This window comes from Glycine max, chromosome 3 (assembly GCF_000004515.6).
Source record: "Glycine max cultivar Williams 82 chromosome 3, Glycine_max_v4.0, whole genome shotgun sequence".
NCBI classification, from domain to species: Eukaryota; Viridiplantae; Streptophyta; class Magnoliopsida; order Fabales; family Fabaceae; genus Glycine; species Glycine max.
This window is the reverse complement of record NC_016090.4, coordinates 1,064,500-1,082,004: the sequence shown is the minus strand read 5'-3', so window position 1 is coordinate 1,082,004 and position 17,505 is coordinate 1,064,500. Positions and strand designations below refer to the sequence as shown.

Here is a 17,505-nt window from a genome sequence, read left to right as displayed (position 1 = left end):
GTTGAGCAACCACTAGGGTTTGTCAAAGCTGGTGAAGAAGGCAAGGTATACAAGCTGCAAAAGGCATTGTATAGGCTGAAACAGGCTCCACGAGCCTGGTATAGCAAGATTGATTCATTCTTCCTTCAAAATGAATTTGAGAGAAGTGAAAATGAACCAACTCTCTATGTGAAGAAAGGTACAAATTGATTTATAGTTGTCTGCCTTTATGTAGATGACATAATCTATTTTAGCTCATCTCAAAAGTTGCTAGAAGAGTTCAAAGCTGCCATGATGAATCAGTTTGAGATGACTGACCTTGGATTACTTTAGTACTTTCTCGGTTTAGAAGTGAAGCAAGGAGAAGATAGAATCTTTCTCTGTCAAAGAAAATATGCAGAGGATTTTCTTAAGAAGTTTCATATGGAGAAATGTGAAGCAATGAGAACTCCCATGAACACAAATGAGAAGCTGCAACGTGATGATGGCACTGAGAAGGCAGATGAGAAGCTTTTCAGAAGCTTAGTTGGTGGCTTGAATTACCTTACACATATGAGGCCTGATATAGCTCATAGTGTGAGTGTAGTTTCGAGATATATGCACTCTCCAACTAAGTAACACTTAGGTGCAGCAAGGAGGGTTCTTAAGTATGTTGTAGGTTCAATCAAACTTGGAATACTTTATGAAAGTGTGGATAATTTCAAGTTGGTTGGCTATAGTGACAGTGACAGGGCAGGGTGCTTAGATGATAGAAAGGGTACATCAGGTTCTGTATTTAGTCTTGCCTCGGGAGCCATCACTTGGAGCTCCAAGAAGCAAGACACAGTTGCTTTATCATCATCTGAAGCTGAATATGTAGTTGTTGGTGCAGTAGCAAGGCAAGCAATCTGATTGAGGAAATTGCTAAAGGATTTGTGCTGTGAGCAAGAAGGTGCAATTGAATTGTGGTGCAATAACAGGTCTGCTATAGCCATGACAAAGAATCCAGCGTTCCATGCAAGAACCAAGCATATTGAAGTTCAGCATCACTTCATAAGGCAGCTAGTGGCAGAAGAGAAGTTAGTGCTAAAATTCTGTGGCACGAATGAACAGAATGCAGATCTGTTTACAAAAGCTTTAGCACAAGCGAAACATCAGTTCTTTTTGGAGAAAATAGGAATGCACGAGCTTGAATTAAGAGGAGGTGTTGCAATATAATTCAAGGCTCTAAATGTCCACGTATTAAGCTAGGAATAAATCAGCATTTGTTAGCTGAACTGTAGGAAGATTTGGTCAAGTCTGTTGCTAGTTTTTAGCTATTTTTTAGGTGAACATGTGCGTCAGTTTGAGTCAGTTTTATGCCAGTTCCTTAGGTGATGTTAGTCGTGGAAAGTGGAGTCAGTTTATCAAGTTAGTTAAGTCTATTTAAGCATTGTTATGTACTAAAGTTTAATAGAGAGAAGAACGTTGATTTCCTTATTGATTTGTCTCTCAAAATTGTTATCTTATTCCTCTAATTATAACAATTATGTGCCACAGAAATCTCCATCTTTTACACAACAAGGACCTAGCTATGGCATGAATGCACAATGATGAAGAATCAGTCAAGTAAAGAGAATCTATCTCAATTGATTGAACGGAATGTGCGACCTAACACTAAAAAAGACCAAAAAATCGGTATTGAAGATAAAGTTCAAGGAGCAAAAAGTAATATATCTCTCTAGGTTGGGCCGAAAAACACTTGGTGAGCAATATAATTTAAATTAATTTCAGTACGAATGACCATGAATGCACAATGGTAACCATTGATGTATCCTAACAAATTAAAAAATATGATTCGTTATTTTATGTAAGATCATATTTGATTTTGAAATTAAAGATACATCTGTATATACTACAAGATTTTATTTTAACTATTCAACATTCATATTCATGTCATTATTACATTATTAGGGGATAGGATCCATTTACATGAAATATAAAAATAATGTTTTATATTAAATCTCACTCACTCAATTTAAATGACCAGCTTAAATTTATACACTTGAAAAATATAAAAATTTAAGTAGCAAATCACGTGGGATGATTTTGTTATTTTTAATTAAATTAATTAATCAAAATCATTAATGATAATACTAAATAATATTTTTCATGATATTCGTCAATTTTATTTACATCAAAGAGATTCTAAATATTTACCATTTCTTTACAATCTTTTTTTTTTCATTTTAAAAACAAAAAGTTTGAAATTGAGATTAGTTTATTATTGAAATTGAAATTCAAGATTGATTCAAGTCTTTCTGGGCAACTCTAAGGTAACCTTCATCTAAGACAATATATCCATATAAGATGATATGACATAGTGTAACATCCCAATTTTTATAATCTAGATTAAAAAGGATTGTTATTTATAAATAAATAGAGTTTTAGAAAAATGATGAGATTTTAAAAATAAATAAATAAGGAGATATAATTATTAATTGAAATAATGATTTGAGAGAAAATAAAAAGGGTATTTCATTTATTTGTTTGATAGGAAATAAAATAGAGTTTGTTTTTTAAAATAAATAAATAAATAAATAATTATAGAGCAAATAATAGGCTGAATACCCTAGGTATAAATAGTTATGTTAAGTCAGATGCCTCTTTTTGGCCTCATTTTCGTTTTTCCCCTTCTCCTCCCAAAAAACTCTTTCTTTTTCCCGCAGCCCACCAAACCTGTCTCAGAAAAATGACGATCTCAGAGTTGTTTACCGTTGGATCATCGTGAAATTTGAGTACCACATTCGCAACCCAATTTCTAAAATTCTCACCGTTGAGAATTTTAAAATCTTATCTGATATTAGAGGAAAACCCTTCGCATTGTAGCATTTTAATTTCCCGCAGAAATCCAAAAATGTCTCGGTAAAACTACGATCCCGGTTTCGTTAACCGTTGGATTTTAATGAAATATGGATATGTTGTTCGAAATTCAATTTCGCACACTTCCACCATTGGGATGTTCGAGATAATATTAGTGGAGGGAGAAAAAGGAATCGCATAAAGACAGTACAAGTGGAGGTTTCAATCTCTTCTTCGTCTCTCTGATGTTTGGGAATTCTATCGAAGCAGTCGGAGGAATAACTGAAGGAATATCAGGGAATCGCTAGAGATGTTACTATCGCTGGCTGAAGACACGTGAGTCCACTCAGAGGTAAGGGATAAGTTTATCGCAATTGGGGGTTAGAATGAACATGTGTAAGGATCATTAGAGAACTAAATTTGGATTTATTTTTGGATGTTTATTGAATTATAACTTTTCCTTTATGATTATAAATACAATATTATTGTGTTCTATGTACCAATTGATGTCCTGATGAGAATTGATTGATAAACTTGAGTGCTCTTGATGTCTTTGTGTTTAACCCATGATTTTGATACAATTGTGAGAAACTATTTCAGAGGTTTTACACCCCATGTTGTAATAAAATCTTTTGTATAAATTGTTATGTTTAGGTTATGAAATGATGATTCAAACTGTGCGTATGTGATAAATGGAACATGTGACGGATGATGAAATACATGTGTATTGAGATGAGATGTATGTATTGAGTTGTGAACTATGAACTGTGCAATCACACAATTGTAAGACCCTTTAAGGGCGACGAGTATTGTGATGCGATCCACTATGGGAACCCGACGAGTTAAAATAATTTTGAAAACAATTGAGTAAATGTGTGTATTGCATAGTTCATAAGTAAAGTGTATATGATCCATGAGGTGTGATAACATGCTATTTTGATATTATACCATTGTGATTGAGATCGAGTGTATGTGATAAATTGTGTATGTATGTGATTGAGATATTGTGTGCATTGAGTATGAACTATGAATTATATAATCACACGACTATAAGTCCCTTTAAGGGCGACGAGTTAATGTTAAGTCCCTTTAAGGGCGACGAGTTAATGTTAGGTCCCTTTAAGGGCGACGAGTTAATGTTAAGTCCCTTTTAGGGCAATGAGTTAAAACTATTTTGAGAACAATTGAGGAGTCGTATGTTTTGTACAGTTCATAGATAGAGTCTGTGTGCTAAAATGTTTTCTGGGTTGGACCTGAATCAGGAGGGAGAGGCCTTGACGGACTCTTCGGAGTGTAGGCCTTGGGGGTCACACGGTTTGAGTGCTCCTTTAAGCCTATGTTGATCCCATATTGTTGGAGCATTCTCGCAAAACACTGACCCTGACTGGTCTCCCTATGATATTACCTAGTGAGAGTGACTTGACTTACTATTGTGTGGTTTGTCTTGTCATGCACTCCTAGGTGCCCGACGAGGTTTTTCACTGACATGAATGATACCACATTGCATATAGGCTTGAGTCTTAGCATGACTGTTGCATATGCTTGCTAATTGTTTATTATGAAATTGATGTGTTATTATGTCTTGATCGGAGTGTGTGATTCCTGTGTATTGTGATTGATGATTGAAAGGTGTGATTGATGGATGAAAAGTGTGATTGATGAAGGACAAAGTGATGAAATAATGTGAGATATGCTAAGTAAATTGTATTTGGCTACTATATGTTGTGTTGTTTCTCTCTAGTAGTTAGAAATGTGATAACTCACTCCCGGTTTGCTATTTGTGTTTGGATCCTGTGATGATCTTGAACTTTGTGTTCGGGGGAGCAGATGAATAGGTGGATGACTATGAAGAACCTCATGCTAGAGGACACAGGAACACCACGCTCTAATAAGATGTGACATTAGGATATGAGTTCTATATTAATTGTATGAAACTTAGATGACCTTCTTTGAGCCGAGATGACTTTATTATTTATTTGGACAAGTTTGAATATGATGTAGAAGGAAGTGAATGTGAGTCTTTTATCCATTTGAAAGGCTTGTATTTAAAAATATTTTAAAAATACTTTTAATTAATATTTGAATTTTTATTCCTTTATTAATATATATGTGAGGGGTAGAGGGTGTCACACATAGTATTAAGTAGTGCATTTAATATTTTGTGTTTGAAATTCTCTCTTGTAGGGAACATTCTCTTAGGATAAATAAAGATAAAGTCCACAATGAGTCTGAAAGTGTTAATCTTCAACAAAAGGCCCGTCCAGTTAGTGCAGACATGTTATAATGGAAGAAGTGACTTCCCTGTTGAAGTCTAAGACATGCTAACCCATCAGCATGAACTCTCAGTGAAGAATGGACGTGCATTCCAACACCCTCAAGACTTCAAATGAAGAAAAGACTAAAGAATTCATCCATTGAGAATAACAAATACTTAAAAATGAATACCTTATAGAAGAAGCCTTGAAGATACAAGATACGAATGGACTTGGCTTGGCAGGACAAAGAATACGAAGACTGGATTAAGTCAAATTTGGATAGGGTTTGGTCTTTGTAAGAGCCAGAAATGGTAGTGAAAAATACTTGACTTTTGACAAGTTAGTGAAAACTTGATGGGTAGACCAATATAACTTTCTTTGTGTTATTATTTGCTATTTTTTTGTGTTAACCGGCAAAGAGTTCAAAAAAAATTTAGATCTTATCACTATTTTTTATCAGTTAAAAAAAATCCTTGTCTTACAAAACCTTTCTTAAAATCTCTTATTAGTTAAATCTACATCAAATGATAATTGTGTTTTTAGTCTAAGAAAAAGTTTAAAAATTCTAAAAACATCGTTCAACCACCCTTGTTGTATTATTTGCTTCTACAGCAGAAGTCTTCAGCACCTAACAATGCTTAAAGGGTATAAAAGTTCTCATGTGTCTTTTTCATTTATCTCATGATTTAGACTAATTTGCCCCTCTCGTCTTTGATTAGGTTGAGTTTTTTTCTAATCTCTTGGAGATAAATTCTTATCTCTTTTAATTATCTTTACCTTTTTTAACTAAATTATCTTTATTTTTATACTGATTTAAATTCCTTTATTTGTTGCCTAATCTAAATTCATTTATTTCTTATCTAATTTAGTCTTATAATATATTCACCATATTGATCATTCCTTGAAACATACTAAAAGAGAGAATTATTATTGAATTTTAATTATTTTGATTTTGATTTATTAAGTTTCCAATTACTATATTTAAATATATTTAGTTTAATGTTATTGAAGTCATTTGATATATATTTATGATATAAATAAAATTTCAGTTTTATGATAAATAAATATAATAATAAAATATCCATATTGGATTTGACCTGTACAATGCACAAACTAAAATATAAGTTATAATTAATTTAAAAAATAATAATTACAGCAAAGCTACTGCTTAGATAATTACTAAAAATGTTTGAATTAAAAAAATATTATCACAATTATTACTACTTATGTGGAATTAGTTCACTAAAAATAGTTGGCAAACGTTAATCGACCTTTTGGTTCTTAACTAAAATTTGGAGTTTGATCTTCTGCTTGAGAGTGGATTCGCAACTAGAGATATTACTTTATTCCCTGGAACAAGCAGATCCAATAGAAGAAAAAAAAATTATTCATAAGAATTAAAGACCGACATAAGAGATTTATGATAATTCATGTAGCTTATTCAAAAAGTCCAACTCTCTTAGAGGAGATTAATTGAAATGCCAAATAGAAGTGGTACACCTAAAAAAGTGGTGTTGGATGCTGCAAGGGTCACCTTCTAGCATTGTCCTTCAACACACAAAACGCGTTGCATGATACATGCATCTTGGCCTAGAAAAGCAACTGAACTGCAATGTCACGTAAATTCAGAGTTTGGGCAAACGCCACATGACTTGAAACCAAAACAACTACGGATTCCTAAAACAAGAACAATAACAATTGTATAACGGCATCCAGTACAACAAAGCCAATGGGGATATTAGGTAGAGAAGAATCAAACTTCTTTCTTTTTTATCAAAACACTTCCCTTTTATTGGATTTTATTATAGGAAAATATATTAATAAAGAGCACAAGCAGTGCCGTAGTTGGCTTTTTTACAAAGAGGGGACTTTTTTAAAAAAATTACCAAATGGGAGTACATTTTGAAAAATTATCCGGTCAAGGGTAAGTTTTTTAAATGCACCCTCATTTACTAATTTTGAAAAAAAAAATCCCTCTTGATAAAAAAAAAAAAAAAGAGCCGCCATAGTACATCAAACGACAGAGAATAGGTTCACTTCAAAAAAAAAATAGGCCCTTCCCTTTTACAGGTGATAATTTGTTTTCAACAAAATATGATAATAAAGGTTTGAACTCTTGAGCAGTGATTCCCAAGCCATGGTGATTTTTGGAGAAATAATTGAACAGACAAAAGAATAAATTTTACTACTATTTTAGTGATGATTTATTTTTTGGTGAATAAAAAGAAATCCATTTTAGTGATGATGCACATGGTTCTAAGCATTAAGCAACCACAAAATTACGGCTTTAGTATTAGTTTTTGAAGTTCTAGCAAAAATAGTAGCAATGCAATTGTTGTTACAATGCAAACACAATTTAAAACCATGATGACACCTATCTTTCATGCACATTGATGTCACAGTGCATGTTGCTCGATGTCTCAGGTTGTTAAGCAGGGCCATGGTTATCCCTTATACCAACTAGAGTTGGAAATTACAAGGTCAAACGCTTTTTATGTCCTATAAATATGTTTCAGTTAATTGTGATGGATATTATGACGAAACATCAAAAAATTGGTGTAATGCAACTGCTATTTTGCATCAAAAATTTCCGACATTCAGTAAATGTGTTATTTGGTGTAATATCCCAGTGTGGATGGATATTGTGATGTAATGCAACTGCTATATTTGGTGTTTTCGTCCTCCATGTGTAGCATGTTTACTGCATGCCAGAATTTTTTGTTACATGTTAGTATATATGGAAATTTTCATGCTATTTCTTCCAATGATGGAAGCAAGTTTTTCTTCAGAGCAACCTAGTTGACTGTCTATTTCAAGAGACATTAGAGACCAAACCAATGACAATCAGCTAAGTTGCCTACAAGGATCAAGTAAGACTAATAGAGTCCAAAGAGACTATAAAAAAACAATTTTTCAAAGGATAAAACTTTGATGTAATTCCTAGATGCTAAAGGTGTTGCTCTCCAATTAGAATTGAAGTTACACCTCAATAATTTGCATAGATCTTTAATGCAAACCTTTATCATGTAAATTATCAAAGTGAAACTCTAATTTTGATTGGAGAAGGGAAAGAAAAAAAACAAAAAAAAAAAAAAAACACTGCATACTGCTATTAAACTACTTATTAGCATATTAATAGATCATTTCCAATTGATCTGGATCAAGTAATGACTCTGAGATTCCGTCAAGCTGTGGCTAAATCCATTTCATTAGGAATTGATGACCTTTTAACAATAAAATTATCAATAGGGTGAAAAGAAAAACAATGGATTGTTGGGGACAGGATGTGAGGCATGAAGAGAAAATGTAAATTGGAAAAGTGCAGGGTAACCCCCACAATTCTCAGACACAAACAACACTTCCTATTATGTCAATGCATTTCAGGAGACAACAATTCAATGACAAAAATCACACTAGACTATATCATAATCTGTGCCCCTAAACCACAAAACATCTAACTCATCAATGTCAATCTCTTTCAAATAGGATTATAAAATACACAAGTCTATATTTAACCAAGAACACGAAATCTTCAAATTAAAATTCCTCACAGCTACAAAAATATGAGTACAACCCTAAAGTCAATCACTGGTAGATAGGAGGCCTTTTATCGAATTTCCAAGAGTCAGCTAGCTTCTACTCTGCTGTTGGTACTTCCCATGCTGTAGTTACTACTACAGGAAAATTAGATGAGTGACCATGAATCCGAATTATATACTCAGTACTGGCATATACTAAATAAATTGTCACCCGCGCATTAAATCAATGTCAATATGCGAATTGCGCATATCCAACGATCGCGATGCAGGCCAAGGACTTAGAGATGAGGTTGGAGTAAGATTTTGATTCGGAGAAATGCTATTCACTGCGACTGGATTATGAACTGTCTGATGATCAGTCTCTAAAGCAACTTCTGCACCTTCTGAACCTTCTTTTTTCTTGATCTTCGTCTTTGATGCGCCCCATGAAAAGCTCCCTAGTATCACCTGCGGTAATAAAGCATCCAAATTTAATAAGTTGATGATTTTTTTTTTGGTACATGACAAATATGATCTTCAACATATAATATCAAGGCTGCAATAAAAATGCATTTACCTGAACTGGACTTGCAGCAATAAGAACTCCACCAACTCCTCCACCGACGACACGACCATCAGGACTTGCAAGTGAAACGCTTAATCCACCAGTCCGATTGCGGGAGCCACCACTATCAGCAACCAAGTAAGAGCCTGATAGGCACACTATCTCAAAACGCCCCTATTAAGGCCAAAGTCTATCAATATTTTACATAACCCAAAAATAAATAACCGTGCTAAGAAGGATAGGAAAAGGAAACAAAAGAAAGCATACTGATTCTATAGTGCTAGTATCAGTGTTTTCTTTTTTTTTTTTCCTTTTCAGCAGAATACTATATGAAATTGCATTAAAGTAACATGGCCAGTGTAGTCATAAATGTAAGTAGATACCAGATACATACATAAGAATGCATTTATGAATAATATTTGTGCTGTAAACTCCTATAGTCTTGATGTCTGACATTTTGAAAACAGCCATGTACATGCTCTGGAGATATAAAAGTAAAACAAGCTTAAAGCAACCACAACAGAGTCTTAATTTCCATAAACAGTGTTAGTTCTTAAGCTAAGCCATTCCCCAGAAATAACAAAAGAATCTTGGTAATTAGTCAATCATAGTATCTTCATAAAGGCTTGTCATTTGATTAAGAACATGTGTTGGGCAAGAAGAAATGAGGGTATCAAACAAGTGTAACTGTTTATGAACTACAAGTCTATTTGAACATAAATGTTTGTACACACATAACACATGAAAGTTACAAACCTCATATGTGACAGTGCCACCTGATGTTGAAGGCTGACGAAGTGTCACAGTAGAGACAGCACCATTAGCTGACAAAATACATATAGCTCTAGGCCCCTGCTGAGAAAATGACATGATCTTTGTTGCAATGTCCTACAGAGAAGAAAAGGGCACAGTTTTTGAAAGAGTATTTCTTAAATACTTATACAACTGGCAGAAAATATGGAAAATATTTAAGAGGTTCACCACTTAATGTCTTAGAATTAGTAAAAGAAACATCAAAGAGTTATTAGAGCATATTATGCCAAAAATAAAATCAATTTTAGGCCAAGTATCATATCACATACTTTGATGGTTATATTTTTAAAAGAAAAGCACTTAAATAAAATAATAAAGGCTTAATTGCATTTTCTGCCCCTTAAGTTTCACCATGTCACGAATTTTGCCCGCACGTAAAAACATTGCCACAATTAAGACATTTTGCGGCTGTTTTTCCTTTAAACTGCCAAAATTAAGACAATTTTGTGACAGTTTTATAATTAATTGTGACAATTTTCTGCGTGAAAGCAACTTTCACGATGTTTTGTAAACTGGATGGCAAAATTTGCGAAAACAAAATTTTTTAGAGGAAAACTCACGACATTGTGAAACTTTGAGCGCAAAAGGTGCAATTAAGCCAATAATAAATGACAGACAAAAGATGAAGTTCACAATTGCATGCATTGCAACATTACTATCATAGGCATAAATATTGTCATAATACTTGGTTTGGGCTTTACTAAGTTAACTTTTTACTCTAAAAGACAAAATAGTATATATACAATATCAACATCTATTTAGAAACTAATAACATCAGTTTCCTTTCTTAATGAGGACATTAAAACTGGTAATTTTATGATTAAGTCACGATGCCAAAGCAATGTAGTACTTTCTTTCTCAGCCCAAAGATATGACACTTTGTCAGCCAGAACAAACCAACTGATGTTTTATCTAGACCTTCATTCAAAATAAGAGAACAGAAATACTGAGTTTCTCTCTTAGTTTTAGTTGATGTGTTTTCACCAATTGCAAAAATGACATCTAGTAAAATTTTGTTTCCTATTTACAAACTTTTGTGAAGGAAGTGAGCAAAAAAAAATGTTTTCATCATTTCCTGAAGTTCGAAAACAGGAAACAAAATGAAAACATGGTAGCATTTTTTTTAATTAATACTGAAAATAAAAGCAAAAAACAAAACGAACCAAAATGTTCATAAGTTAGACTTTTCAACATATACGGAAACAAATAGAAAATTTGATACAAATTCTTAAAAATACGAGACATACTTCTCCAACTGCAATGGTGATGATATGAGGAGTGAAACCCATTCCAGCCGAACCAGACATCAATTCACCTGGCAATAACCACTCAAAACAATAAGCAATATATAATTAAACCAAATTATTATAATCAATCCCCTAGGATGAACCAGCCATTGCAGACAGAACCAAGCTAGTCCTTATAAGAAACTTAGTTAATTTCTTTGCCCTGTATACTAGGTAGATTATGTAGATATGAAGGTCAAAAAAATAATAGTTGAATTTGAACTCACTTCAGGTCAGCTATGTTGTAACTTCGTTAAAAAAAATTACCATGAGAAACTGCTATCTAACATGTAAATTTGCACCCTCCCAATTTTTTCCAATTACAAGTCCAAAACTTTATTTTCTATCAATGTTGTCTCTGATGCTTGACTCATTACATGTTGCAGTGCACAATTCAGTATTGGTTGCATAATAATTAATACTGTAATAGCCAATTGATACTTTTTCTACAATTACATCTGCATATTAAATCCTTAGAAAATGATAATCAGTCAATATTAGAAATTATTACAATTATTATGACCAGGATCAATAATTATTAATTAATGGATCAGGCAATTTTTGTTTACTGCGTGAATCAGGCAATTGTTGATTCCTGATTTCTAAGAAAGTTTATATTTATATTCGTTTAAAAATAAATACCATTCCGGGTTGAATTAAGAAAGTCATTAAATATCATTGATTTTAGGGGAAGCCATGAGTCAGGTTTTGGAAAAAAAATTTGCTCAAAACCAATGAATCAAGGCTGGGTCAGTTTTTTCAAAATTTTATTCTCAACACAAAGTGAACCAAACCAATTGGGTTGGGTCATCAAGTAACAAATATTTGAATTTTTTAATATCCATCAATAACTAAAAAAATAAAATCATAAGGATATTTAAAAAAGGACAGAGGGTGAGATGCAATGAGTTTGGAATTTATCAACCTAAGACCCAATGTGTATCATTCGGGTTAGGCAAAAGGTTAGGATTGAGTGGACTCACGGTACAACCTAGACTCAAGCCCACCCCTAATTAATTTAAAGAAAATATATTTATATTTTGACTAAAAATTCCTTTCACCCCATAATGCTCTATCTCTCTCTCCATTAAATTTAGTATAGTTTTTTTTTATCGGCCAATTTTAATGGTTAGTTTTTGTTAGCAGGGGGGTCGAACCCACAACATTATCCTCTCCCCTCCCTTTTCCTTCTTTCTTGACCATCCAACCAATATTATATCTCCTATTAAATTTAGTATAGGTAGCAAAAGACAAATAAAAATTAAAAAAAAATAGTATTGATTTCATAGTTTTGTAAAGTAACTAACAATTTGAAATAAACTAAAACAATTCAACATTATTCAACAATCAATTTCTGGTCCAAAATCTACTAAATTTTGTATATTGTTTCCAAAACAAGTATTTTAAAAACCTAAAAAACAGGAACAAAGGGGAGATATTTTCTCATGCTCTTCTTTTGTTTTCCTTAGGTGCTGTGTTTAAGTGCTCAGCAGACAAACTTTTAGAAAACAAAAAATGTATGTACTAAGGAGACAAAAACTGCCTGTTCTTCATACATTTCAATAAAAACATACTCCCTCCGTTCCAAAAATGTATGTTTAAGGTTAGAGCACACCCATTAAGAAATATTAATTGATAAAGTTTTAGATTAAAATACCCATATTTAATCATGTTGGAATCACCATTAACAGTAAACATTTGGATAGTGGAGAGTATAGATACAATGTTAAGTGGACATTCTCATTGATGAGTGGTTAGCTATTGGTGTCTGTCTTGGATAACAAAAAATATTCGATGCACTAATAATTGTAAACAAGGGTATAGTTGGAAAAAAATGTGAATTTAGTCTTGGATTTGTAAAACATCTATAGTTTTGGAACAAAACTAAAATGCTAAGACATCTATAGTAGGTATTGTCAAAAACATAGCTTCTATATTTGGATATGGTCAAAAAAGTTGACCCATTGAAATTAATGTACAGGCATAAATTCATTCATTCAACGAATATTGCCTAAAAAAAGGGAATGCTTGAATATCAACATGCTAGCTGCAATGTTTTGATAATAAACGTTGTGTCAATATTAAATTTAAAAAAAAAAACGAGTAATCTAAAGACTGAAACAATCAAATGTTTTAATACTCAGTAGTTTCATAGCAAAATCGATAATAATTTGTACTAGTACAAATAAAGCCAAAAAACTAAAAACTATCTGTGCAACCCAATAAAAATATAATAATTTATATCCAATTATATTGGAATATAAAAGTCAATGTTAATTCTGTAAAAAAAAAAAAAAAAAAAAGAAGCCATTGTTAAAAAAAGAAATAAAAAACCTCTCAAAAAATTGAAATTATGCAATTTTGAATGCTACTGGGAAATGCTAGTGTTACTACACATTAGCAATAATATTTTAATTTAAAAGTAGTGTTAATATTAAAATAAAACAAGTGATGTAACAACAGAAACAATCAGCCGTTCAACACTAGAGTGTTTCAACACCTTAGCTGCAATATTTTAATAATAAAAGTTATTTTAATCTTTAAAAGTAAACAAACATTCAAACAATTTCAAAGCAAAATCCAAAATAATTTGCAATAATACAGTAATCTCAATAAACCAAAACTTTTGAGGGCTCAACCACTCTCTCACAATCTACATATCTTGTAACCAGAAATTTTTCTATGCTAAGAAATTAACCATTTATCCCAAATTATATTGGAATACCAAAGGCATTGTTAATTCAGTTCATTTAGATGTTAGAATGGAAAGAAAAAAAAACACACTTGGATAAGGATTTACAAAGCCAGCAACATCTCAACTAAACTTCAAATTATTACTTTAGCTTCACCAAACACACAACAAAAACAATAGCTGAGATAGAGATTTACCAAGAGAAGCCAACTGCTGTTTCTTCCCAGACCCAGGTGGGCGGCCTCTGCCCCGTTTCTGGCCTTGTGCCAAGGCTCCAGGATGACTAGCCGGTGTCGGAGTCAACGCCAACGACACAGCTCCGTCGGAGCCGTATTTTCTAGGCCTTCCTCTCTTCCTTTTGACAGTTTCCCCAGGCAGAGTCCCAGAAGGAGCACTCACATTGACACATGGAGCTGAAATTCCCGAAGACTCTAAGGGTAATGTGGATCCAATGGTACCACCACCCCCAATGCTTGATTGACATGGTAGATTAGGGTTAGACAATGGTCCAATATTAGGTGAATTGTGCAGTACAGGTTGGTTTCCAGCACCAGGTATTCCTCTCTGCATATAGTAAGATGCAGAGCCAGGTAATGTCATTTGGTCCCCTCGATCCATGCATTTACTTCTTCAAGTTCCTTCACAAACTTTGACACACCCCAAAAATATTCGATACCACCTAGTTCTGTTCCCATTTGTAGTCCATGATGACAAATTTTGTGGGAAAAGAAAAATGCACACACAAATCAGAAAACCATGATATAATTTATCATTGTGACAAGTTTGTCGAGAAGTGCTTAAATTATAGTATTAGCAACAACAACATGTCCTTCAAATCAGAGCCATAGGCTTTCCACAGATGAAGGTTTCTATTGAAATATACATATGAAGCAAGAGAAAGGGACCCTAGACTCAATTAAAGGTAAAAAAAAAAACATGTTGAAGACAACCAAAAAGTAGAAAGATAGATCAATTAAAAGAATGGAAAGCCTAGCTAAAAGGTTGTTCACACAAACAAGAAAAACATTCTAGTATACCAAATTAAAGAGAAGACAAAAAGAGAAGCTAGTTTACATTCAGCTTTCCAAACTTATATGGAAACAACAAAAAAGGCTTCACATTGAAGATAAAGACCAGGTGAACTGTAACAGGTCCACCACTCTCACCAACCCATGATAAATCCTTAAACACCAAGCAAATTCCATGGCAACCCCATAACCATAACCATGTAGTATTATATTAACCGGTTGGTTGAATGGTTAAGAAAAAAAAGATCGTGGGGATTTAATATCTTTTAATCTCTCCTGTTTGACATAAAATCTAACCATCTAATTATTAATATTTATCGATAAAAAAATATATTATATTAACCTCACTCACCATTTGATGCCTACACACCCAGAAAATCAAAAAACTTAAAAAAGTGATTCTTTTAAGCATTATTTAATAAGTAGAATCATTTACTGAACCACTTCAAGTCAAAATCATAAAATATTTTTAAACCAATTTTCAAATTGAAGAGTACAAAATGTAACAAACATGTGAACACCACAAAGAAAGTGACCACCTTTGCGAAGACTAGAACAGATTTCACACCCCAAATACAAGAAAGTGAATAATGCTATGAATGCAAGATGAATTTAACTTCAAGTCAATCATGGAGAGATAAGAGGGAAAAGTACTAACATGTGAGGAGAGAGAATCAAAACTCAAAAGGGTATGCAATGTTGTGGAGGTGGAAAAATTGGAGTGTTGTTCCCCTTATGAAGGCAGTGAGAGTTGAAAAAAGTTCAACGGTTTCATGTGGAATTAAAAGAGCGGTGGTGGGTGACAGAAGAGCAAGAGCACAGAGGAGAGAGAGTGCATTAGTAGAGTAGTAAGTAGTGTGTGAAAGTGAGAAGAACAAGAACAAAAACAACAACATTAACTTCAGAATGAGAAAAAAAAAAACAAAACATGAGTAATGAATAGTGATGTTTTTCTCTTTCTCTCTCTTGGTGTGTGTCAGCTGCACAAGTCCTTATCGGATTGCATTTTCTTTTTCTAGGGGTGAGTGATGTGAGAGTCTCACAGATCTCTCTCTCTCTCCTAGTTGATGAATGATGATGAATTATGCTTTGGAGCTATGGCTAGCTCTATGTGCCGTACTCACTGCATTTTCACAAACAAACAAAACTTGAACAGAAAAGCACTTTTCTTTTCTCTTTCGAGTTGGATTGGATAACACTGAATAATGAATATTTTGTGTTGTTTTACTTTACTACTTCCTTCTTCCGTTTCTTATTACACTTTTTAATGTATTTAAATTTCTTTCTTATTACACTTTCTCGTATTTTGATATATTTTTAAATATTTACTATTTTGAGAAATTAAAAATAGTAATTATTTTAATATTTTCTTAAATTATGGTATTTTATTATAATATTCAAGTAAATTTTATAATTATTTTCTAATTTTTACGACGACAAAAAATTTAAATGAAGTTATTTTTTTATAATAACTTGTGTAATTAGTATTTTTTTTAAATGTTAATACCTTAATTTAAAAGATAAATATTATGAGATTGAGATTTTATTTTAATAAATTAATCGAATTTTAAAGAATTAATTAAACAGTCATAACCCAACTATAGCTGATCACAAATTCACAATAATACTATGATTAAAAATAAAGAAAATAAAAAACAAATATAAATAATGATATATTTTATATATTTAATTAGAGAGAAATAAAAGAAGGAAATAAAAAATTATAGATACAAATTTTTTTTCTTCAATTCAAAGTATAATGTTTCCTTTCATACTTTTAAAATATTCTGTAATATTTAGTCAACTTTACCTATATAGTCAAAATTCAATTTTTAAATTAATTTTTTAGAAGTCTTACCCAACTATCATCTTAATTCAAAGGTACAGTATTCCTCTTGATCACTCATAGATAGTATTTTCATAAATAAAAAAAATAGAATAAAACATATAATTAAACAGATAAAAATAAAAATAATCAAAATCAAAGAATCGATAGATTTGAGTTAAATATCGTGGACCACGAGGATTATGAAGCGAGGTTGTCCACGCGCTCAGTTTGTTTGACGAATATTCCTAATTTAGGTGCTACATTGCCTCTAATTCTAAGTTATCGAAAATATCCGGGGGTTCAAAAACTAATTATTGGATTACTTGCTAAGCGGAGTTAATCAGTTAATAATTAAAGTATGTAATTAACGAGTATTGTAAGAATATTTTTAAGAATAATTCTAAATCTTCTTATTACATCGTCTTAGTAATTATTCTATTTTTCTTATAAATATTAAATGTGTTTTTATATTTTCAAAACATTAAATATATACTCACTTACTTAGTGAGTGTAAATTTGTTGATAACATACTAAATTTCTTATAAATAAAAAAATACATTAATATTTTTTTCATTTATTATTTTCTTTATAAAACATTAGAAGAATTTATAAAAGGATATAGCATTACTCTATTTTTATATAAAAAAAAAATTATTTGTGAACTTCCTTGTGTTATTCCAGAAATTAATATTTTACACCATATACATATTTTAATAAAAGG

At 32.1% G+C, this 17,505-nt stretch overlaps 1 protein-coding gene across 3 annotated transcripts; it reads right to left on the bottom strand.

Moving 5' to 3' along the window:
* Nucleotides 1-8,399: 8,399 nt before the first annotated feature.
* On the bottom strand, nt 8,400-16,034 carry LOC100783475 (AT-hook motif nuclear-localized protein 9). 3 transcript variants are annotated; one of them, XM_003521003.3, is made up of 6 exons: nt 15,615-16,034; nt 14,126-14,613; nt 11,198-11,265; nt 9,894-10,025; nt 9,150-9,311; nt 8,400-9,040 (listed from the first exon to the last, which is right to left on the bottom strand). In XM_003521003.3, exons 2-6 carry the CDS (start codon nt 14,544-14,546, stop codon nt 8,801-8,803), a joined length of 1,023 nt encoding a protein of 340 aa, XP_003521051.1. In that variant the 5' UTR covers nt 14,547-14,613; nt 15,615-16,034; the 3' UTR covers nt 8,400-8,800. The 3 variants fall into 3 exon arrangements, with proteins under 3 accessions (XP_003521051.1, XP_006576333.1, XP_006576334.1); XM_006576270.4 differs by lacking the exon at nt 15,615-16,034 and adding an exon at nt 15,496-15,600; XM_006576271.3 differs by lacking the exon at nt 15,615-16,034 and adding an exon at nt 15,003-15,478.
* Between the last annotated feature and the right edge of the window lie 1,471 nt (nt 16,035-17,505).

Coding starts and splice junctions, on each gene's coding strand:
- LOC100783475 (XM_003521003.3), bottom strand. CDS start 14,546: ATGGATCGAGGGGACCAAATGACATTACCTGGCTCTGCATCTTACTAT. Junction 11,266..14,125: donor ACAGCAGTTGGCTTCTCTTG/GTAAATCTCTAT, acceptor GGTTATTGCCAG/GTGAATTGATGTCTGGTTCG. Junction 9,312..9,893: donor GTGGCACTGTCACATATGAG/GTTTGTAACTTT, acceptor TGGCCTTAATAG/GGGCGTTTTGAGATAGTGTG.